This window comes from Rattus rattus, chromosome X (assembly GCF_011064425.1).
Source record: "Rattus rattus isolate New Zealand chromosome X, Rrattus_CSIRO_v1, whole genome shotgun sequence".
In the NCBI taxonomy this organism is placed as follows: domain Eukaryota; kingdom Metazoa; phylum Chordata; class Mammalia; order Rodentia; family Muridae; genus Rattus; species Rattus rattus.
In genome coordinates this window covers 73,734,135-73,755,955 of record NC_046172.1, presented here as the reverse complement: position 1 = coordinate 73,755,955, position 21,821 = coordinate 73,734,135, and the positions used below count along the sequence as shown (strand labels likewise).

At 33.2% G+C, this 21,821-nt stretch overlaps 1 protein-coding gene across 1 annotated transcript in view; it reads right to left on the bottom strand.

Annotated features, from left to right (window-relative positions):
* The window catches only part of LOC116888613 (protocadherin-11 X-linked), a 284,660-nt gene that overhangs the window by 217,486 nt on the left and 45,353 nt on the right, over positions 1 to 21,821 (bottom strand). The window contains exon 2 of the mRNA XM_032889912.1: positions 18,342 to 18,925. Within this exon, the coding sequence (XP_032745803.1) occupies positions 18,342 to 18,881 (540 nt within the window). The 5' untranslated portion in view covers positions 18,882 to 18,925. The remainder of the gene's footprint in view (positions 1 to 18,341; positions 18,926 to 21,821) is intronic.

The following is a 21,821-nucleotide window of genomic DNA, read 5'->3' as shown; positions in this document are numbered from 1 at the left end:
CTTATATAGACTGAAAAGTAGTTTAAAGTATTAAGTATGGTAAAGCCAAAATATTACTTAGACTTCACCTCTGGAAGTCAAAGCAGAAGTTAAAATTGTAGCTACATAGATATTCTCAGTACTTATCAAGCCTTTAAAAGTTATGAGCATTATGAGAAAAATGATGAAAGAAAAGTGTGCAAGTTTATCAGGAATATTTCAAGTGTTATTTAGTTAAACTTATGTAAGTTGCTAAAATAATCTTATCTTTAAATTTGCATATTACAATGAAATTTTTTACTTCATATTTAATCCAACTAGAGAATCCTTTTAAAATTGAAATTCATATAAAATTCTCAAAAATTAAAATAAATGAATAGCCCCCACTGCTCTAGCTAAGTATACAGGTTTTAAAATTAAAAGGAGAGACATACATCATTGATATATCATAATTTTTTATTTAACAATGATGTACTTGACTGTTTGAAATGTATGAATTACATGGCGTTTTGCTTTCACGCTCATGCACAAGAAAATCTGGATAAAGTAGCAATTATATTACAGACTTAGAGGTTATATTTGGCTTACTATATGGTAATTTCATGAAATCAAATTTTCTCAAGAAGTGACAATTCTTCAATATATATTTTAAAATTTAACATATCTTTTAAAAGGAAATGGATTGTTAAATAAATAGAATATTCTTATATTTAAGCAAAATGATAAACGTATTTGTAATTTCAAAATTGCTGAAAAAAGAATAAATAATATAAACCTAAGAACCTAATAATAAGCAAATATTAAATCATATTATCAAGGAAAGTGACATTTTCCCCACCCTTTGAACTTAATGATGTTATTATCACCAGATATATCTAGGTTTGTGTTGTTATTAATAGTATTATCTAGACACATACTTGAAATAAATTTAATTATTTTGTTATTTTTAATAGGATTGTGCTAAAACAATCAGACTGCCTCTAAGAAATAAGGTGAGTTTGAAATAACTCTCCTTGAAATGTGTTTACTTATTCAGTTAGGCATTTCAATTTGTGAACAATGTCTAATGAAAGATATTTGTTACATGGGACATTGTTAACTAAACTAAAATTTGGCATATATATATGTATATATATATATATATATATATATATGATCAACATGTAATATCTAAATACCCAAGGGGTAAAAATGGGCAAATCCACTAAATTTTTGGGATAAAATAACAGGGGTTTTACAGGAGTTGTCTAAATTATTTAAAGTATTATTCATATTCATAACAGTAGCAAAATTATAGTTATGTTTGGGGTCAGCACAACATGAGGAACTGTATTAAAAGATTATAACATTAGGAAGGTTAGAATCACTGCACTAAAGGAATCAAAACACATGGTGACTGATGTTTGTGATCTCATGCTTTGAAATGTTCACTAATGGCGAGAAACTAAATACAATTTTAATCCAAATTTGATTATGCATCAGTGAAAACTATTATCTTCAAACAGCACAATGAACAAACTGCAAACCACTCTGGCACAATTTTTAAGACAATGAAGTTAATACCTTTTTCCTGTAAAACCTAACTCTTCAGTCTGCAAGAAATTATTTGGGTATGAAGTTTAAGCACTTCTCTAAGTCATCCTCTAGGCTTTAAGCAAATGTCCTTATGACAGCAATTTAGAAAAAAAATGTGTAGAGGAAAAAGTCAATCACATTTGAGATCTGAAAATTGCCATTGTTTTGATCTTGCCTGACATCTAATGAGTAAGTATATAGAAACAAACAAACAAAACAAAAACAAACTAGTTCAAATCATGATGAAAGAAATGGAAAATTTGTAAAGTGATAATATAATTCTTAATGCAATTATGTCTACTTTCCATGTCATTTTCTTGCCTGTTTAGCATTGTAAGCACTACATAAGATCGATAGTATCAGAACAGAAAGAATTCATCCAATATGCTTTTGATAAGAACCTGTCTTCTGCTAGATAATTCTTCTCAGGCTAACCTTTTTACAACAAATGTAAATCAGCCTAAGAGTTACACTGTAAAATTAAAAGTATATTTGAAGTAAGTTCAATAGTTAACTTCATTTGTACCAGGTGGAAACAAAGAACTCAAGAGATCAGACTCTAGAGAATCAAATAACCGTATTAAAAATGTAGTACACAGCTAAATGAACTCTCAACTGATGAATATCAAATGTCCACAAAGCACCTAAAGAAATGTTCAACATCCTTAGCCATCAAGGAAATGCAAATCGAAACAACTTTGAGATTCCACCTCACAGCAGTCAGAAGAGCTAAGATCAAAAACTCAGGTGACATCAGATGCTAGCGAGGATCTGGAGAAAGGAACACTACATTGTTGGTGGGACTGCAAGCCGGTACAACAACAGTGGAAATCAGTTTGGTGGTTCCTCAGAAAATTGGACATTGTATTACCTGAAGATCCAGCCATACCACCCTGGGCATATATTCATATATGGTCCAACATATAACAAGGACACATGCTTCACTATGTTCATAGTAGCCTTATTTATTATAGCTAGAAGCTGGAAAGAACCCAGATGTCCTTCAACAGAGGAATGGATACAGAAAGTGTGTTACATTTACACAATGTATTACTATTAAGTTATTAAGTTATTAAAAACAATGACTTCATGAAATTCTTAGGCAAATGGATAGAACTAGAAAATATCATACTGAGTGAAGTATCCCAATCATAAAAGAACACACATGTTATGAATTCACTGATAAGTAGATTTTAGCCCAAAAGCTCGGAATACCCAAGATAACAATTTACAGACGACAGGAAGGAATACCAAAGTGTGGAGCATCAGTCGTTCTTAGAGGGGGGGCAAAATACTCACAGGAGGAAATACAAAGACAAGATATGGAGCAGAGACTGAAGGAAAGGCCATCCAGAGACTGTTTCACCTGGGGATCCATCCCATATACAGTCAACAAACCCACACACTATTGTAGATGCCAAGAAATACATGCTGACAGGCACCTGATGTAGCTGTCTCCTGAGAGGCTCTGCCAGAGTCTGATAAATACAGAGGCAGATGCTCACAGCCAAGCACTGGACTGAGAACAGGGTCCCCAATGGAGGAGTAGAGAAAGGTCTGGAGGCTCTGAAGGGGTTTGCAACCCCATAAGAAGAACAACAATATCAACCAACCAGACAACCTATAGCTCCCAGGGACTAGACCACCAATGAAAGAATACACACGGAGCAACCTATGGCTCCAGCAGCATATGTAGCAGAGGATGGCTTTATTGGGCATCAATGGGAGGAGAGGCCCTTGGTCCTGTGAAGGCTAAGTGACCGAGTGTAGGGGGCTGTTAGGGCAGAGAGGAGAGAGGGAATTGGTAGATAGGTGGGGGATTACCCTCATAGAAGCAGTGGGAGTGGGGATGCAATAGGGGGTTTGCAGTGGGAAAATTGGGAAAGGAGATAACATTTGAAATGTAAATAAAGAAAATATACACTGAAAGAAAAAAAATGAAAGAAAGAAAGCTGAGCCACCTCTCCATCCCCAGGTGGTAATTCTCCTCCTTAAAGGAAATGAGAGCCCCAGAAAGAAGAGGGCATGGAACATAAATTTGAAAAACAGGAAAAAAGGCAGTACTTTTTGGCTTTTTGAGATATTTTAATTTAATGTATGATTATCTCTTTTTTTACAGTCTTCCCCATTTTATAGAATAAAAACATCCACAAAATAAAATAAGCATAAAAATGTAGGTAGAATCATACCAAAACAAATACAAAACATAAAACTAATTTCTTCTTTAGTCTGCACCTAAAGGCTGAGCTCTACAGGAAATATCATTGTTTTGGAGACACCACAAACAATGCATTTGAAAAATGAATTAGTCAAAATAATGCATACTGTACAACCAAATATCAGAATAAGCAGATATCTTTTCACCCAAATACTGACAACTGCAAATGTGATACTCCATTATTATTGGTGAAGTTGCATTCACTAACCATGTAAGAAAGCACACAGCTATGTATATATTTGTGAAAAAATCAATCCTAACAAAAATATTTCTATTTCATAGTCTAAAGAGGAATAAACCTATCAACAGTAAAAACAAATACTGATAGCAGTATGACATCATTAAAATTGAAAATCAACTATCATTAAGTTATTTTTGCAATCACATACCTCAAAAACTAGCAAAAACTGTAAATACAATAATTTTTAACTCATAAATACTTAGTAAGAATTCTCGAGGTTATATAAACCATAGTTTGTTATCTTATGTTAATGCATTCTGAGATCTTATTACATAAGGTGAACAAAGGAATAATGTTCAATTCGACAAGTTGAATAATTGCCTAGTAATGGAAAGTTAACTTTGTAATATTATGTTGACATTTATTATTCAAGTAAGTATAGTCACTGTTTTGTGAGTTATTGTTTTTGGGCTAAATACATTAATCTAAAGCAAAATGGGGGAAGGAGAGTGTTTATGTAGCTCACAGTTCCATCATCTAGGGAACCCAAAGCATGAACTAAGGCAGGAACCTGAAAGCAAGAAATCAAACTGTCTATGGAAGAATGTTGCTTACTGGCTTGCTGTCCATGGCTATTTCATGCTTAACCAATTTTTTCACTACCACCACGATCTTCTGCACAGGGACAACATTGTCCACGGTGGGATGTGCCTTCTCACATCCATTATCAAACAGTATTGTACCTGGAAGGCACACCCTCAAAACAATTTGATGAAGATATTTACTCAATTGAGATTTGCTTTTCCCGGTTTCTCAGGTTTTGGTAGGTTGAGAAAATGTAATCAGCACCTGTGTGAAAACAGTTTCTTTTATTTTTTTTCATCTTTTATTAACTTGGATATTTTATTTACATTTCGATTGTTATTCTCCCTTTCAGGTTTCTGGCCAACATCCCCCTAACCCTAACCTCCCCTCTTTATGGTGTTCTCCCTATCCTCTCCCCCATTACCGCCCTCCCCCTACAATCACATTCATTGGGGGTTAAGTCTTGGCAGGACCAAGGGCTTCCCCTTCCACTGGTGCTTTTACTAGGCTATTCATTGCTACTTATGAGGTTGAAGCCCAGGGTCAGTCCACGTATAGACGTATAGTTTTTGGGTAGTGGCTTAGTCCTGGAAGCTCTGATTGGTTGACATTGTTGTTCATATGGGGTCTCAAGCCCCTTCAAGCTCTTTCAGTCCTTTCTAAGATTCCTTCAACGGGGTTCCCGTTCTCAGTTCAGTGGTTTAATGATGGTTTTCGCCTATGTATTTGCTGTATTCTGGCTATGTCTCTCAGGAGAGATCTACATCTGGTTCCTGTTGGCCTGCACTTCTTTGCTTCATCCATCTTATCTAGTTTGGTGGCTGTATATAAGAAAGAGTTGCCTGGTGTTTGCCTTAGCCATTACATTTGCAATTTATAAAATACTAGATATAGGTAAGTGTATCACATAAAATAGTAGACAATTACGTGGAGAACAAATGAAATTATTTAATTCCCCATAGTGGAATTATGTTGTTATATATCAATATTTATCAAGAAGACTTGTCAGTTAAACAAATAATTTGGAAAACAGTTTTCAAAGTACTAAAGTGTTTGGAAAAATCAATTTTACTAATTTAGTTTTCCTACATGCAACTTCAATAGTTTTCTACATGAGAACTATATATGTATTAAAAACTTATTTTTTACGATTATAAGATTTATTATAAATAAATATCATTGAAAGTTTACAGCAAAATTTCCATCACGTGAAAATTCATGGAAGGATTTTTGAAGAAAGTGTATTTAGAAAAGCTCTCACATTCTTAAAGCATACAGATGGATACATTACTTTAGCTCATGCAGAAATCAGTAAGCAAAGTTCTAAGAAAGGAATGCATGTTCTGTCAGCAATGTTGGCATTTTCACTTTTCCAGTCCCGTAAGAAATTCTACTATCAGATATTTCCACGCTACTACTGTAGTTCTTAAAGCATTAAAAATGGTACTGTGGTCATTTCTATTTTTATGTAAAAAGATACATTATAGGAACAGCTATTTAGATATACAATGTATTTCATGGAGATGCTATGACTATTTGTGGTTGTTACTATAGCAATAAATTTCTTCATGCTAAGTTAAAAGATTTAAATGTTCCAGGAACATATTTAAAAAATACTCAAGTACACAGAGGAAAATGCAGAGTGTAGAAGATAAGAGAATGAAATGACCAACTATAGAAACTTATAATCTATTTTTTTTTTATTTAGCCACCTTTACTAGCCTTCATTTTACATTTATTTATTACTGAATGTAGTTGACTTTCTGGGAGTTAATGGAATATTTAGTAGGCATTAACTAAGAGAGATTTCATTTTCCACATTTTTGATATCTATATGCACTCCTATATTCATTAATATAATTATTCATGGATTTAAATAAACCATTATCCTCAAATGAAAGCAATCTATAAAGTTCTATGCTTCTTAATTTATTTATAATCCATTAAACTGTTTTCTAAAATTTATGTATCCTTCAGTTATTTAGAAGGCCTCTTTCTTCCTCCGTAAACCATCTTTTTTATTATTTTCATTGCTGACAGCAAGGTCTTCATAGGGTTTAGGTATATATCTTTTGCCAGACTGTTTTAAGAGGATCTTCTTAAGTAAACGATCATCCTCAAAGGATATAAACCAAGAAGAAATGTTAGCATAATGTCAGGCTGATGATACCAAATCTTAAAGAAAACAATATTCATAAAGCCTTGCATTTAGAAGTGCCAAAAATAGAAAATACAAAGTACATAATTACAAACCACTTATAAAATCTACCATGAAAAGGTAATCACGACTTAAAAGAAAAAGATAGGAAAACAAAAACAAAAAGTTCTCAGTGATAGAAAAAAAAGGACAGGAGAAAATATAATTTTTAAAATGGCATGTGAATGAGATGTAAATAAAGTAATTCCAGATGGTAGAAGCAGTATATGGGGAAGCATTCATATTAACAGCATCATAGTCATATGGAGAGGCAGGAAGAGGCAGAAACAAATGAGGAAAAAGAGTCTTCTGATTTGAGTTAAGCTAAAGAAGATAAATGGAAGACTTTAAAAAAAAAACATTGAACTAGTTCCAAAAGTAAATGTGGAGCCAGTGTCATTGATTGAGAAAAAAACAATGCTATCATATTTTCTCTCTACACACATATAAAATATGTATGAAAAAGTAAATTTAGTTTATATAATACACTTTTTGAAAGAATATAAGACATCAGATCTTGGGAAAGGTATCAATGACTAGTATTAAACTTAGCTTAAATGATTGTTTCAAAACACTTTTTCTCCAAGACATTAAGTACTTTTATTATTTTATCAATTAGTATATAATTATCACTGTTATATAAAGATATTTTGTTTCTCTTTATTATATAGAAAAATAATTGGAGACACAAATATCAAGTTTGATAAGTAATATAATATACTTATTAATACTGGTATAGGCATTGTCACTGTCATCAATCAGCATTTATTTTGTAGCTCAAAATTATTCTTTACAAAAACATTGATGAAATATCACTGCCATAACTATAAACCTAGTAAACTGAAAATTCCTGAAAATACTTGGTGAAAAGATCCACTAAAACAAAGTTGGAAATTTTAAGTAGTTTATGAATCTGAAGATGGCAGACAAGTCCGTGACAATATTAATAGCTCGAGGGAGAAATTCTCATTAATGACAATAAATATTTCATTATCATAAATGTAATATAATATTTGACATAATGCCAATTATTAAGCTCCCTGAAGACAGTGATTATTTTCAAAGCTATTTTTCTCCATCAATACATTTGTATTGGCTGCTCACTAAATGAATTAAATTTAGATTATAGGAATTATACCAAGATATTTATAGTTTATTTAATATTAAAGTAAGAGAGTATATGCGCATTTTATATTTTTCAACTCTACTCACTGTAAAAGATTAAATAAAAGGTATTTATAGACATATAACTATACATATATAAGAAACAAAAGAATAAATTTTCCGGGTGCTCTTCATGTTACCCAGATCTAAATGATCTCTCAAGAAACAGGTTAGATTAGGTAATACAAATCAGTGAATGCCTACTATATTTAATGAAATGAAACTTATACTTATTTTTTTCTAATATATATTTCCTATAATATAAATACATAGTGCATTTTCTTAGATAACCTAAAAATGTAGAGTTCTGTTACTATAGCAATTAAAATACAATACCCTTAAACATTCTTCAAATAGATGAAAATAAGAAATAAATGTCTTAAGATTGATCATATGGAATTAATATTAACGGTGAACAACAAATGAATAATATTGAAGTATCTATGTGTCATTTAGTTGCTATACTCTGTGGCTACATATGTTCATTTTTCAGAAATATGTGTGCATGAATTCTATTTCAATAGATTTAGCAATTTAATACTGATGATTTATCATTTCTAGATAAAATGTTTTGTAACATTTTCCTAAAATAAGATTATCAAATATAAACATTATGCAAGGAAAATAAAAACAGTTAATACTGAACATGAAAGAGACAGGAGAAAAGTACAGAGGAGCAGGAGAATGAATGGAAATGTGTATCAGTAGGGGATGGAGAACAGGGAGAACTCCTAAAAGGTTCTAGATGCCAGAGATTCAAGAGGCTCCATAGACCCAACAGTGATGACATTAGCTAAAATACCCAACAACAGGGAGATAGAACCTGAAGAGACCACCTCCAGTGGCCCCTAGACATGGCCCCTAGTAGAGGAATGGAGTGACCCACCCACCTCAAAATCTTTAACCCAGAATGATTCCTATCCAAAGGAAATGCAGGGACAAAGAATAGAGCAGAGACTAAAGGAAAGGCCGTCCAGAAACTGCACCACCTTGGGAATTCATCCCATCTGCACACCAAACCCAGACACTATTGCTGATACCAAGAAGGGCTTACAAAGAGTGGCCTCTGAAAGTTTCTGCCAGCACCTGATTAAGAAACATAAAGATACTCACGGCCAACCATAGAACTGAGCCTAGGGACCCGAGTTGAAGAGTTAGAGGAAGGATTAATGGAGCAACCCCATAGGAAAAACAATATCAACTAACTGGACATGTTAGAACTCCCAGGAACTAAACCACCAACCAAAGAGTATACATGAATCTTTACATGGCTCCTGCTACATATGTAGCGGAGGATGGCTTTATCTGGCATCGATTGGATTGGATGTGCTTGTCCAATGGAGATATGTTGCCCCAGCTCAGGGGAATACTAGAGGGATGAGAAAGAATTGAGCGAAGAGGTGGGGGAGAACCATTTTAGAAGCAAAAGAAGGGGGATGGGGTGGTGAATTTGTAAAGGGAGACTGGGAAGTAGGACAACATTTGAGGTGTACATAAATAAAACAATTAATAAAGAAAGAAAAATTATTTAAGAAAGTTATACTCTATGTTATTAGACTAAACTGGAGTTCATGTTTGACTTTTATGGGTGTTTTTAGTTGTACCTAGAAGCTAAAAGTTACTTCCAAGAAAACTATATTGAATTTTTCAAGCAAATAGATGGAACTGAAAAACATCCTAAGTGAGATAACACAGACCCAAAAGGATAAGCTTGACATGTACTCACTGAAAAGTGGATATTAGCCATAACTTACGGCAATTCATGATATACCCCACAGACCCAAAGAAGATAACCAAGAAGTGAAGAAAATTGATTCTCACTAAGGAGGGGGAATAAAATAGTCATAGGTGGCAGAGATATGGAGGGAACTGGATGAGAGAGAGGATGTAGATGGGAATATAAGTGTCAGGAACAGGTGTGGGAAGAGAAAGGAGTGAAGGCCAGAGAGACAGGAGAATGGATGGATATCTGCAGCTCTATGGGGTAGACTAATAGGAGGGATCTTTAGGAAGCCACATAGACCTGGGATGAGGGGAGTTCCAATGAGTCAATGCAGATGACCCTAACTGAGAACTCTAACAGTGTGGGCATGAAACCAGAAGAGACTACCTCCTGTAGCCAGACAAGACCACCCAGTGGAGGGATAAGGACAGCATTTCACCCATGGAACTTTACACCTAATATTTGTCCTATCTAACAGCAACACAGGGACAAAGATGGAGCAGAGCCTGAAGGAATGGCCAACCAATAACCTGACCAACCTAAGACACATCCCATGGGCAAGAATCAATCCCTGACAATATTAATGATACTCTTTTATTCTTGAAGATAGAAGCCTACCATAACTGCTCTGAGAAACTCCACTAAGCAACTGAAAGAAACAGAAACAGATCCTACAGCCAAACATTGGACAGAGGTCAGGGACTCTTATGGTAGAGTTCTGGGAAGGACTAAATGCCCTAAAGAGGATAGGAATGTCACAGAAAGACCGATAGTGTCAACTAACCTGGAAACTTGGCAGGTCTCAGAGGCTAAGAGGCCAACCAAAAATCATACAGGGAGTTGGCCGGACCTAGCCTGACCTCCCCCACCCCCACCCCCCAACCCTGGCATATAGAGCTGCCTTTTCTGGCTACAGTGAGAGAAGATGCACCTAACCCTGCTACAGAGACTTGATGCACCAGGGCAGAGGAATAAATGGGGTGAGAGGGCTTGTTCCAGCCAGTCAGAGTATAAGGAGGAAGAATGGGAGAAGGGATTAAATGGGGGAATGGAGAAGGGGGACAGCATTTATGATGAGATCAATTAATTAATCAATTAAGTTAGAACATTTTATACTTCAAAAGCAAATCATTTGATCCATTATGCTATTGTGTTATTTCTTTATTCATATTTTCTGAGCTGGTTTCATGAAACTGGAAATTAACTAATGAATTAAAAGGAAGGCTATTAATTTATTTAGTTTGTAAATTTTTAATCTCCGTATAATGGAGTATATGTGTGCATGTGCATGTGTGTGTGCATGCGTGTGTGTGCGGGAGGGGCATATGTGTGTGTGTGCATGCACACCCACGCGTTTGCGAATGGAGGTATATCAACTCTGGGAATTCTAATTCATATATTTAACCCTTACATGGCAAGCACTTTATGAAATGAACCATAGACCCTGGTCCTATTATTTTATCTTACTTTTAAGATTTATTTTACATGTATGAATGGTTTGCCTGTATGTAAATCTGCTTGCCATGATCCTGGTTCCCACAGATATCAAAAGAATGTATCATAATCTTCTGGAACTGGAGTTATAGGTGGTTGTGTGTTATCATGTGAATGCTGAGAACCAAACCTAGGTCCTCTGCAAAAGCAATTAGTGATTTTAACAATTTAGCTATCTTGCCATGTCCTATTTTATTGTAAAGTGAGAACGTTTTATGTTCAACTTATATTTTCAGCTAAAAAAATGTAAAAATTGTCTATCTTGATACATTGAGATCAAGGTGACATATCTTGAAAAAGTAAAACGTTATATCAATTATTTGTAGGATAAGTATAAGTGAAATTAGAACTTTTAGCAAAATCAGCTTACAACTTAAAACATGCATCTGTGACATAAAAATTAGCATTTCTGATGTAAATGTTTACCCATATACTAATTTTTACACTAAATTTAAAAGAACATACTTCAGTTCAGTAATGGTGTTTCTCCAGCATACTGCTGTTATAGCTGCTCGAGGTATAGAAGATAAAAAAATAATAATACTAAACACATTACCTACATTTTCTATAGCTACATAATGCTTTCACACATCAGGATTATGAGTATTTAAGAGATGTGTTATTAAAAGTACTTGTTATAAGTAAGTACTTGTGTATCAGTTGATTTTTTTCTTTGAATTCATTTAGGGATGTGTTCTTTTGAACCATAGTTTTTAACACTAATCCATTTTCATGACCCGTATTTGGCACATTTTTCCTCAGTCATTGGTGATTCTCTCTGGCATTCATAAAATTTACCATTATACTTGAGATATATGCATAGTTTTGTTCTATTTAATTTTGGTGGGTGATAATTATCTTATTTCTAGATTTTAATAATATTCTTAAATATTGTAAATAATGAAAGCATAAAATTAGTTATCATTACATATCAGATATAAAAGAATAAGAGATCAAACGTAATCTAAGTAGTAATAAATCTAGCACTATACTATATTTACTTGGTAATAGTAGATTAAAAGTCTTTATGTGACGGAATGTTAAGATTTCCAAACTAATTTTTCCCTCAAAGTCTTGATTTATACATTACTAAATTGGTCAATGTCCAACACATAAGGTTGCATGAAGGACTATTTGTGACAAGGTATGCAATGAAACCATTCAACTATGAATACTAATCAGGATTGTGGTAATTGCCATGAAGTCAAAAGTTACTTGATCCTATTAGTGTTACATTCTAATTTTAAGTGGTATAATACTAAAAACATACATTTATGATTCTTATGTTGTGGTTTTTCCCCATTGGATGTGCACTTCAGTAACAGCCTCAGCTTTAATGGCTTAAATGACATTGGCATTTAATTGTCCGCTTTTTTTTCTGTTCAGCAGAGACCAGAAATGAAAACCTCGAGAGAATCTAAACTCAAAAAAATCTTAGAGTTGAAAGGATAAATTTCTAAATAACACTTCATTTTATAATTAACAAATAAGAATATATTTGTACTGAAACGCTTCTGAGACTCTTGAGGGGTCAAATTGTTTCTAAAACACTTAACTTGTCATTTATTTTACATTTTCCTATTATATCATTAATGAATGAATTATTTCATCTGATATTGCATATCACATTGAGATACTGCTAAATAAATGGGACTTATTTGGCAATAAAATTCATTGCTGAACGCTTGTCTCTAAAACATATATTTGTTTGATGAATCATTCTAATAATTTTAATCAATATTACTAACAAGTGCTATAAAATATTTTTAAAAATCAGACTTTAAGAGAACATATTTCAAAACAAATGTAACTATATGGTTATTTATTTTAGTTCAAATTTAGGGTTTAATCAATGTGGAAATCTATAAACATAAGAATAAGAACCTAAATACATTAATTATGTAAAATAGACTCTATTCTAGACTAAAATATTTTTGAAGTTGAAGGAAAACATATAAGGCTTTAGAGATGATCTTAAACATATTTTAGCTTTGATTGGAACCAATCATCAGGGGTCCGAGAATTAAAAGGTCCTTGAATTAAAAGGCCCTTGAATTAAAAAATGAAAGCTAAACAGAAAGATAGTTTAATATTTTAAATATATCTTATTAGTCCTTTGTACAGTATATCAAATATACATATGTTCTTCATAGAAACACACATATATGTATAGATAGGTAATAGATAAATAGATGATAGATAATACTTAGATTTTTAGGAAGTTTATACAGTATTTGTTTTCTGTATGTCATTTTCACACACAGAGATATAGAAATAAAACAGTCCTAAATAAAGAGAATCCTGGGGATTTCAAAATGCATGCCATTTTATTTAGCATGTCTTGATTTTTCCCTAAAAACTCTTATACTTATTATTATTTTTTTTAGAAAAAGTAATGTTCCCTTTGTTTAGTGGCTTACTCTCTTAGAGTTCTCAGTGTTCCTGTTTAGTTTAATCTGTTGATTTTAGTTTTGACCAATAACATTGTTTTTTATTGTGTCTTACTTGCTCTTATCTAAGTATTATCTATCATCTATTTATCTCATATTTTCTTTCAGGTAGTGAGTCAAAAGTGTCACTAAGAAAATTTAAAGTAGAATGTCAACTCTGCCACCTCAAAAATTGCACAATAATAAAGCCCCCCAAAATCATGCAAATAATATTTATCACTAAGCATTCAGCTTTGAGCCCATATAAGGCAGCCAGCAAAACTACACAATAATGCTGGTGCCAGAAATGCTGTCTTGACAGGAGCCTGATATAGATTTGTCTCCTAGGGAGGCTCAGTCAAGCATAAAATACAGCAAATGCTAGCAGCCAAGCATTGAACTGAGAATGGGGTTCCCATTGGAGGAATTAGAGAAAGGACTGAAGAACAACCATACCAACCAACCAGAGCTCCCAGGGACTAATTCACTACCCAAAGACTACACACCAACAGATCCATGGCTGAGGGGGTGCCAGAGGATGGCCTTGGCCCAAGACCAATAGGGAAAGCCCTTAGTCCTGCAAGGCTGAACCCCAGTAGGGAATGTCAGGGTGGGGAGGCAGGAAGGGGGTTGATTTTGGAGGGGAACACACTCATAGAAGGGGAGGGGTATGGGATAGGGGGCATATGGATGGGAAACCAGGAAAGAGAATAATATATGAAATGTAAATTTAAAATATACAATAAAAAAAGAAAGACATAGGGAATGTAAAGAAAGGAAGAAAGTTAGAAAAAACTGTTATTTACCCAAATGTTCTTGCCACCTACAGACCTTGGTTGAAACAGTGCATCCATTTGGTATAGAAAAGAGTTAATGCACAGGTCTGAACTGCTAACCTTGGGAGATTCTCTTAAGAGATTAGCACTTAATTGCTGTCTGGAATCCTTTGCTATACCTGTATTAAGTTATACCTGTATACCTGTATTAAGTTACAGTCCTCATAGAAAAATCACTGAACCAGAAGCCAGATTAGAGATGTTGGCACACATAACTGATTTTGCACCAATTCAGATCACTGACATTCCAATCTAACCATTTGCCTAAGATCTGGCTGATGGAGTCAGAAATGTTTTTGGCTGTAAGTGACCAGACTCTTAAACAAGAGATGAAGCAAATAGGAAATTATCTTCTTCCTTCAAAGAGCTGCTGTTAGTTCTATTCTGAGGTCCCAAGATATTAGCCAAAGTTCCAATTGGTGCAAATGTTGCAGCATATGAAAGCTGTAATAGCCCCTCGTGATTCTTTCAAACTTCAAATCTCTTCATGATCTAACAAGTTACAGTGATTTAGGAATATATTTCTTTGCCAATACCCAATAATGAACATCAGTATTTTGTCTCTGAGCATGTCCAGAACTGAAATACGAGCCCTGGATGGACATGGGAGGAGATAATGGTGAGCTTAGAGATTTTCTATTTCTTCCACCCCACAGCACGATCTTCCTGTAGATTTCCTATCCCTTTCATGATCTTTAAATCCTTCCCAAAACTCTTCCATAAGAGTCCCTGGGGACTAGGAGGAGGGCAACATTTTTAATGTAATTAAATATATAAATACATACATACTTTTAAAATGTTATAATCCTTTTAAAATGTTGAAAATTAACCTTACGATAATTGCACAAATAAGCAAGTTAATGCTTAAATGAATTAACTGAGAAATATTTTAAATTAACTTTGATATTAAAAACGTGGAATAAAAAATTTGGAAATAAGAAAATATTTTCTAAGTATAATGTACATGTGATATTAATACAATTTTCATTTATACCAGAGTATAACTAAAAGTACTGGATAATCTGAATTCAAAAGTTAGTATTTTCATTCAAGCTGACATTTTAGTACTATTATTGGCTAGGCTACTTCATATTCTACATATCTTCATATATTTACTATTCTCCACTATATAATTTAATTTCAGTAAGTTAATATAAAACTGTATATTAACCTAATTTTCCCTAGAATTTTCTGTATTTTCTATTACTGACATATATGACATTGATATGAATATTTGTATATATGTATAATATTATCATAATTATGACCAATAAAAGTACAAAGTGTTCAATAAAAGTACATAAGATTAGCAGTAATTAAATTTCAACATATGCTGTGAAGACAGCAAGTCTGTTACAAAAGTATTATTGCTGGCCAACTTACTTTCAAACAGTAAAACTTACTAAAGTTTATGGATGAATCAAATAAGCTTTTAAGTTATCTTTCCACATAATACATGCCACTTTTATGACAGGACCTTTTTCCAAGTTAAAGTGCATTCGGTTAATGTCACCTGTGTCACAGCCTTTTGAGTGCCCTGGGCAATGCTTTTTATTCTATTCTCATTATTTTTAACAAGCACTCAGAACAGTATTTGTTCCTGATGCTATACAAATGCCAAAGTATTTTAGCCACAATATATAGTTATTTAGTTGTATTGTATGTACTAACCCAAAAAGAAATTGTATACTGTATTTCTACACGTTATTGAAAACCCTATATCATTTGGTGACATTTTTTAAGAAAGTCAAATGAAAATAGACATATTTTAACAGAGATGAAATCTTTCAAGCAAGGTTGTTCATTTAAATTTGTTAATCAATTTTCAGGACAAATGTAAAACTGTATTAAGTTGTCCTGTGGTAGAGATGACAAAATTATCTCTTAAATTCTTCCTCACCCACCCTCTCCCATCTCTCTGTCCTGGCTTTCCCACACAACGGGGGCATTGAGCATTCACAGGGCAAAGGGCCTCTCCTTTCATTGATGTCAGATAATGCCATCCTCTGTTACATATGTGGCTGGAGCAATGGGTCCCTCCATGTGTACTCTTTGGTTGGTGGTTTAGTCTCTGGGAGCTCTGGGGCATCTGGTTGGTTAGTATTGTTGTTCTTCCTATGGGACTGAAAACCCCTTCAGCTCCTTCATTCCTTTCTCTAACTCGGGGACCCTGTTATAAGTTCAATGGTTGGCTGTAAGCACCTGCCTCTGTATTTGTCAGGGTCTGGCAGAACCTCTCAGGAGACAACTATATCAGGCTCCTAAGTTTCACAATTTTAACTAGTCAAATATTTTAATATATTGCTATAACATTTTGTGTATGCCCATTTATTTTATGCTTAGTGCTTATTCTTCAGACTTCTACCTGTTTTGTAATTTCAGAATGATCAACATATTATTTTTAAGAAGTTAGATAAAAGACACAGTTGGTGTTGGTTAATACACATGTTGGAAGTGAAAAAAAAGAGATGTACATAAAATTCTGATTAACATTTTTCCTGTATTGTTACCAATACATGAGAAAAGTAAACATCACTGTACAGACCTATTCTAAAAATGTTTATCAAAGAACCTTTTAAAACCTCTGTTTTACATCACTACTCCAAATAGATACTTCCTTTTTAGAATTAGTTCGTAAACCCAAATATCTGTATTTATTTGAGTTCACTCAAGAAAACTGATTTTGCATTTGTTTATAAAGATATGTATCTTATAACGACAACAAGGTCAGTTGAGCAAGTTCCCCATATTATATACAATACCTGGGTCAAATTCTACAGATTATAACCATCAAAGCTATTTGTCTGTCTGTCTGTCTATCAATACAGATAGGTGTGTGTGTGTGTGTGTGTTCTTCACTAACCTTCATTAGTCATAATGTCAATTGCATTTTGTTAGTGCATAATCAGAAAACATGTATAAATTTTAAACTTTCAATATCCTATCTATATCAATATAATATCTGTAAATGTGCTCAATATCTGAAGACCACTAAGTACATTTTATTATTTCACACACCAATAACTGAGGTTTTAACTATTTTGTAAATCTTCTCAGTAATTAAAAGAATTTCCATGTACTCTATGTACTTCTGAAGTGAGACCTCTGTGCATATATTTGATTAGCATGTAGTATTTTGTTCATTTTTCCATTGTTTGTCCTATCACAAGACTCAAATTAAGCCAAACTGTTTCTAGATTAACTGAAAAAACTTGAAAAAACCCTACTTAGCATTTTTTGTAATAGAAAATATGAAAGTTTTATTCTCAAATAATTCAGACAAAACAAATAATCTATAGAAATCAAAGATTGTTTAGTCCCACTTTAAGAACTAAAAAGATGATTTGAGTTCAATCCTTGATTTGAAATCAACCTGAAAATGTTATCAGTAATACAAATGTTTGCAGAAATTCTAGTAAAAAAATACTTTTAATTAGGGATATGTTGGGAGGATATGGGAGGAGTAACGGTCAGTTAATGTGGTATATCTTTTATCATATTTCATTATATACATGCACTGCACTCTCAAGAGCAATATCCTAATCATCTCTCATAATTTTAACATTTTTCAAGTACTAAGATTAAGCATTTTGTCTCAAGTAATCTTTTAAAAATCAATTGCCTCATGTAGTCATTCTTAATATCTAAAGTTGTATATTTAGGTGAAATTTATGACAGAGCATGACTAGGCTGATTCAAAATCAGATCCTAAGTAATCTGTTAATTTATAAATAGCAGAGCTGAGATCCTTGTCTGTGGAAACACAAATATTTGGAAAGGAATATATGCACATCCAGGTTAAAAAAAATCTCATGTGATAGCAAAATGTACATTAATGACTTTTCTCTAATATGCTTTGCATAAACATGGAAAATTAAGATGGTTTATTCAAAAGTATTCAAAAGATCCTTTACCCTATAAGAATGTTAATATTGGTAACAAAATGTTTTTAAAACATACCTTAATTAGTTGGTAATTTTGGACTCCATTTATTCCAATGTCAGGATCAACGGCTGCCGGAAGAGAATATCGAGAGTTTATAGCCGAGTTTTCTGGAATTGATATGTTGATGACAGTTGTCGGGAATAACGGTGCATTATCATTTATGTCTTCTATCAGAAAGCGTATCTTAACCAATCTAAATATTTCATCCGGCAAAACAGCAACCTCCACTTCGTAAAAGCAACGAGCATCCAACACGATTCCAGCACATAATTTCTCACGATCAATGCGTGCGCCAGTAGTGAAGATCTCGCCAGTACCCTCTTCAATCCGAATCAATGGTACATCCCCGGTTTTGTAAACTAATTTGAATTGCATAGGAGTGGTTAAGGACTTGTCGGGAATAAGCGACAAGTTGAGGTCTTTCAACAAGTCGCCTATCAGGACGTTTTCTGGCATTTCTTCTCGGACTGTATAATTCTTCTCCTGGGCGCCAGACTGAAACACGACGCATGCTAACAGGACCGCAAATATATACGTCCCGGACAACAAGTCCATACCAGTCTCGATACCAAAGGTACTGTTTGTCAGCCCACGATATACTGACAAAGAGAAAAGAAAACACAGGGAAAAATAGAGAGAGGGAAGAAGAGAGAAAAGAATAATTAGAAATTCAACTATAAATCTGCAGGATAAATAAAAGCTGCTTAAAACTAAAATAATTAAATGAAATATTAACAATACTGATAAATAAATGACAGGCTCGTTTTGAATGATGTTATTTGTTTCTAGAGTAAGAGTAAAAAGAAATGAAGCATCAACTATAGTAGTTAAAGGCAATTGTATATTAAGAACATTGTTCACTACTGAAGAAGTTCATGAATTCAATATTTGAAGATATTTTAAAAAATACAATTAATTTGAATATTTGATTTAAGATCAAGGGAAATAAAGTTATATTTGATTTCAATAACAAAAATACCATTGTTTCTTTGTTTTACTGATGATTTCAAAAACAATTATTTTAGTGGCAATAAACATTTAATATTATAATATTCCATAGTTTCAGTTCTGTGTACAAAGTGTAAAACACATTTACACATGAAAGACTTGGACAAATCTGAATTCAAAGCAAACATATTCTAGTATTGAAAATGGGTTATATGACAACTATCTAAATACAGGGGAGAAATTGTGACAGGCAAAACAGAATTGATTCTTGCTTGGATTAGAAAATGAATAAATATAAATTACAGATATTCAAATTTCAGACTGTTATCTATATCTGTTCTTTTGGAATTTTGGGAACATAATTTTTTTGTTTTTGCCGATGTTGCTGTTATTTTTCAGGAAACAGTGAAAAACATTTAGGGTACTGATAGGACGTAGAAATAAGATAAAAGATTATGAATACACATTATGGTTAGAACTATAAATCTCTAAATAACATGCAAATAATTAACAGGAGAGATGAAATTTGAAATTTGTGTTTATAGATTGGAAAAGGATAATTTATGCTATAAACAATATAAGAATAAACAAGATAACAAATACCTGGACTAGTTTTGAAAATAAGAAAGGTAATTGCTTTTTATATAAAGATTGCAATAAACTATTGCTATTGGGGTTTTTTTTACATTTAAGTCACAAAAAGGTATCAGGTGATAGTTTTGCTAATCTCAGCTTGATCAAATTTTCCTATGATAATATATAACTCATCATGTCATACTATAAAAGCATGTCATATATATATATATATATATATATATATATATGCAGGAGGTAGAGTGAAATAGTATCAAACAGGGAAGAGGAGGGAAAAGACCCTTAATACAAAGAAAAATAGCTAAAATTAAGACCGTTTGAGTGATCCCATGCAAACTTAAAACAGTAGAAGTTTCCTAAAATATATACATATATAAATACATATATAGTGATCTAAACGAAATTGCCAACTAAGCGGGAAAAAGGAGTCACATCCTGACAATTCTAATCACCCAATGAAGCTTCTTGTATTTGGAATCAATAACATTAAATTGAATTGTAGACCAAAAAGATACCATGGAAACCCCTGAACATACCAGCCTGTTACAAAGGCTGTAAGTTGCTCTCTACACATTGATAGTACGATGCTATTGCTGAAGACAACAACTACTCAACCCATTGAACAGAGAGAAGTCAAGCTGGTGCCTGTCTAGAACTGTCTCCTTTATGGAATAGTATTTATATTATTTGAAGGAACTCTACACACTAGCAAAGAAGGAAGCTAAACACCGTGCCAGCTACAAACTTTCCATCAACACAAGTAATGTGACTGTAAGATAAGCTGATAAAATAGTGGTGAAAGTTTGTGACAGTAACCAATATATGATTTGACTTAAAGCTCACTGATGAAAGGAGTGCTGCTCTAGAAAGAGTGCTGCTTGATCTATCTAGTGCTGCTCTGCTGGAAAAATTCCTAAAACTAGACAGGACAGTGACCTAAGAGGAAAAAAAATATGACTATTTATCTAAAGGAGAAATCAATCAAATGACTCTTAATGCCATTCTGCTGTGTTCTTTAGATCATTGCCTTGCTATGCCATCATCAGAAGAGCTTCCTTCTGCAACACGTAATAGAGCGACGTGTCAATCAAATGCCTTACTTCAGAGATCAAGGACTACATGGAAGAAGAGGCAGAAAAGTGGAACAGTCAGAGGGGCTAGAGGATCCTAGAAGAAAAAGTCCCTCCTTATCAATATATTCAAATATGTGAACTCAATTACTGAGACAGCATACACAAGTCCTGCGCAGGCACGTACCAAGTCCTCTACATATACAGTATAGCTTCTAATTTCATGGTTTTATGGAATTCGTGATTGCACAAGCAAATGGGTCTCTGTCTGTTGTTGCCATTTCTTGCCCTCTTCTTCTATTGATTGTTTGTTTTGTACAATTGTAATGTAGTTGTGTTTTATCTTCTTTTATTATTTTTTTAAATTTTATTAAGAGGCCGGAGGATGATTCATATGTTAAGAGCACTTGTACTTGCAGAGTACCTAGGCTTTGATTTGATCCACATGCCCACTTACAACTATCTATAACACCATTCAAGATATCTGAAGCCTCTTCTGAGTTTGAGGGCACTATATTCATTTAATTGAAAAACATCCATGTATAAAATACAAAACGGTTTTTCAAAATAATACAAAACAAAAAACACTTTCTCCTCCTTTTATTCCTCCTTAAAAACCTTACAATATTTTATTCTATGGATTTTAGTGTTGATTTGTATTACTTTTAAGCATATGTGTTCATTTGTTAGTGTGGATGCTTAAAAAGTCATAGATATTAGATTCCACTACTAGAATTACAGATAGTTGTGAGTTTCTCAACGTGGGTCTTAGAAATCAAAACTTGAGTCTTCTAGAACACCATGACAAGTACTTCTGAGACATCTCCTCAGCCCTTACTACTTTTTTTTCTTTTTTTTTTATTTATTTTTTATTTATTTTTTT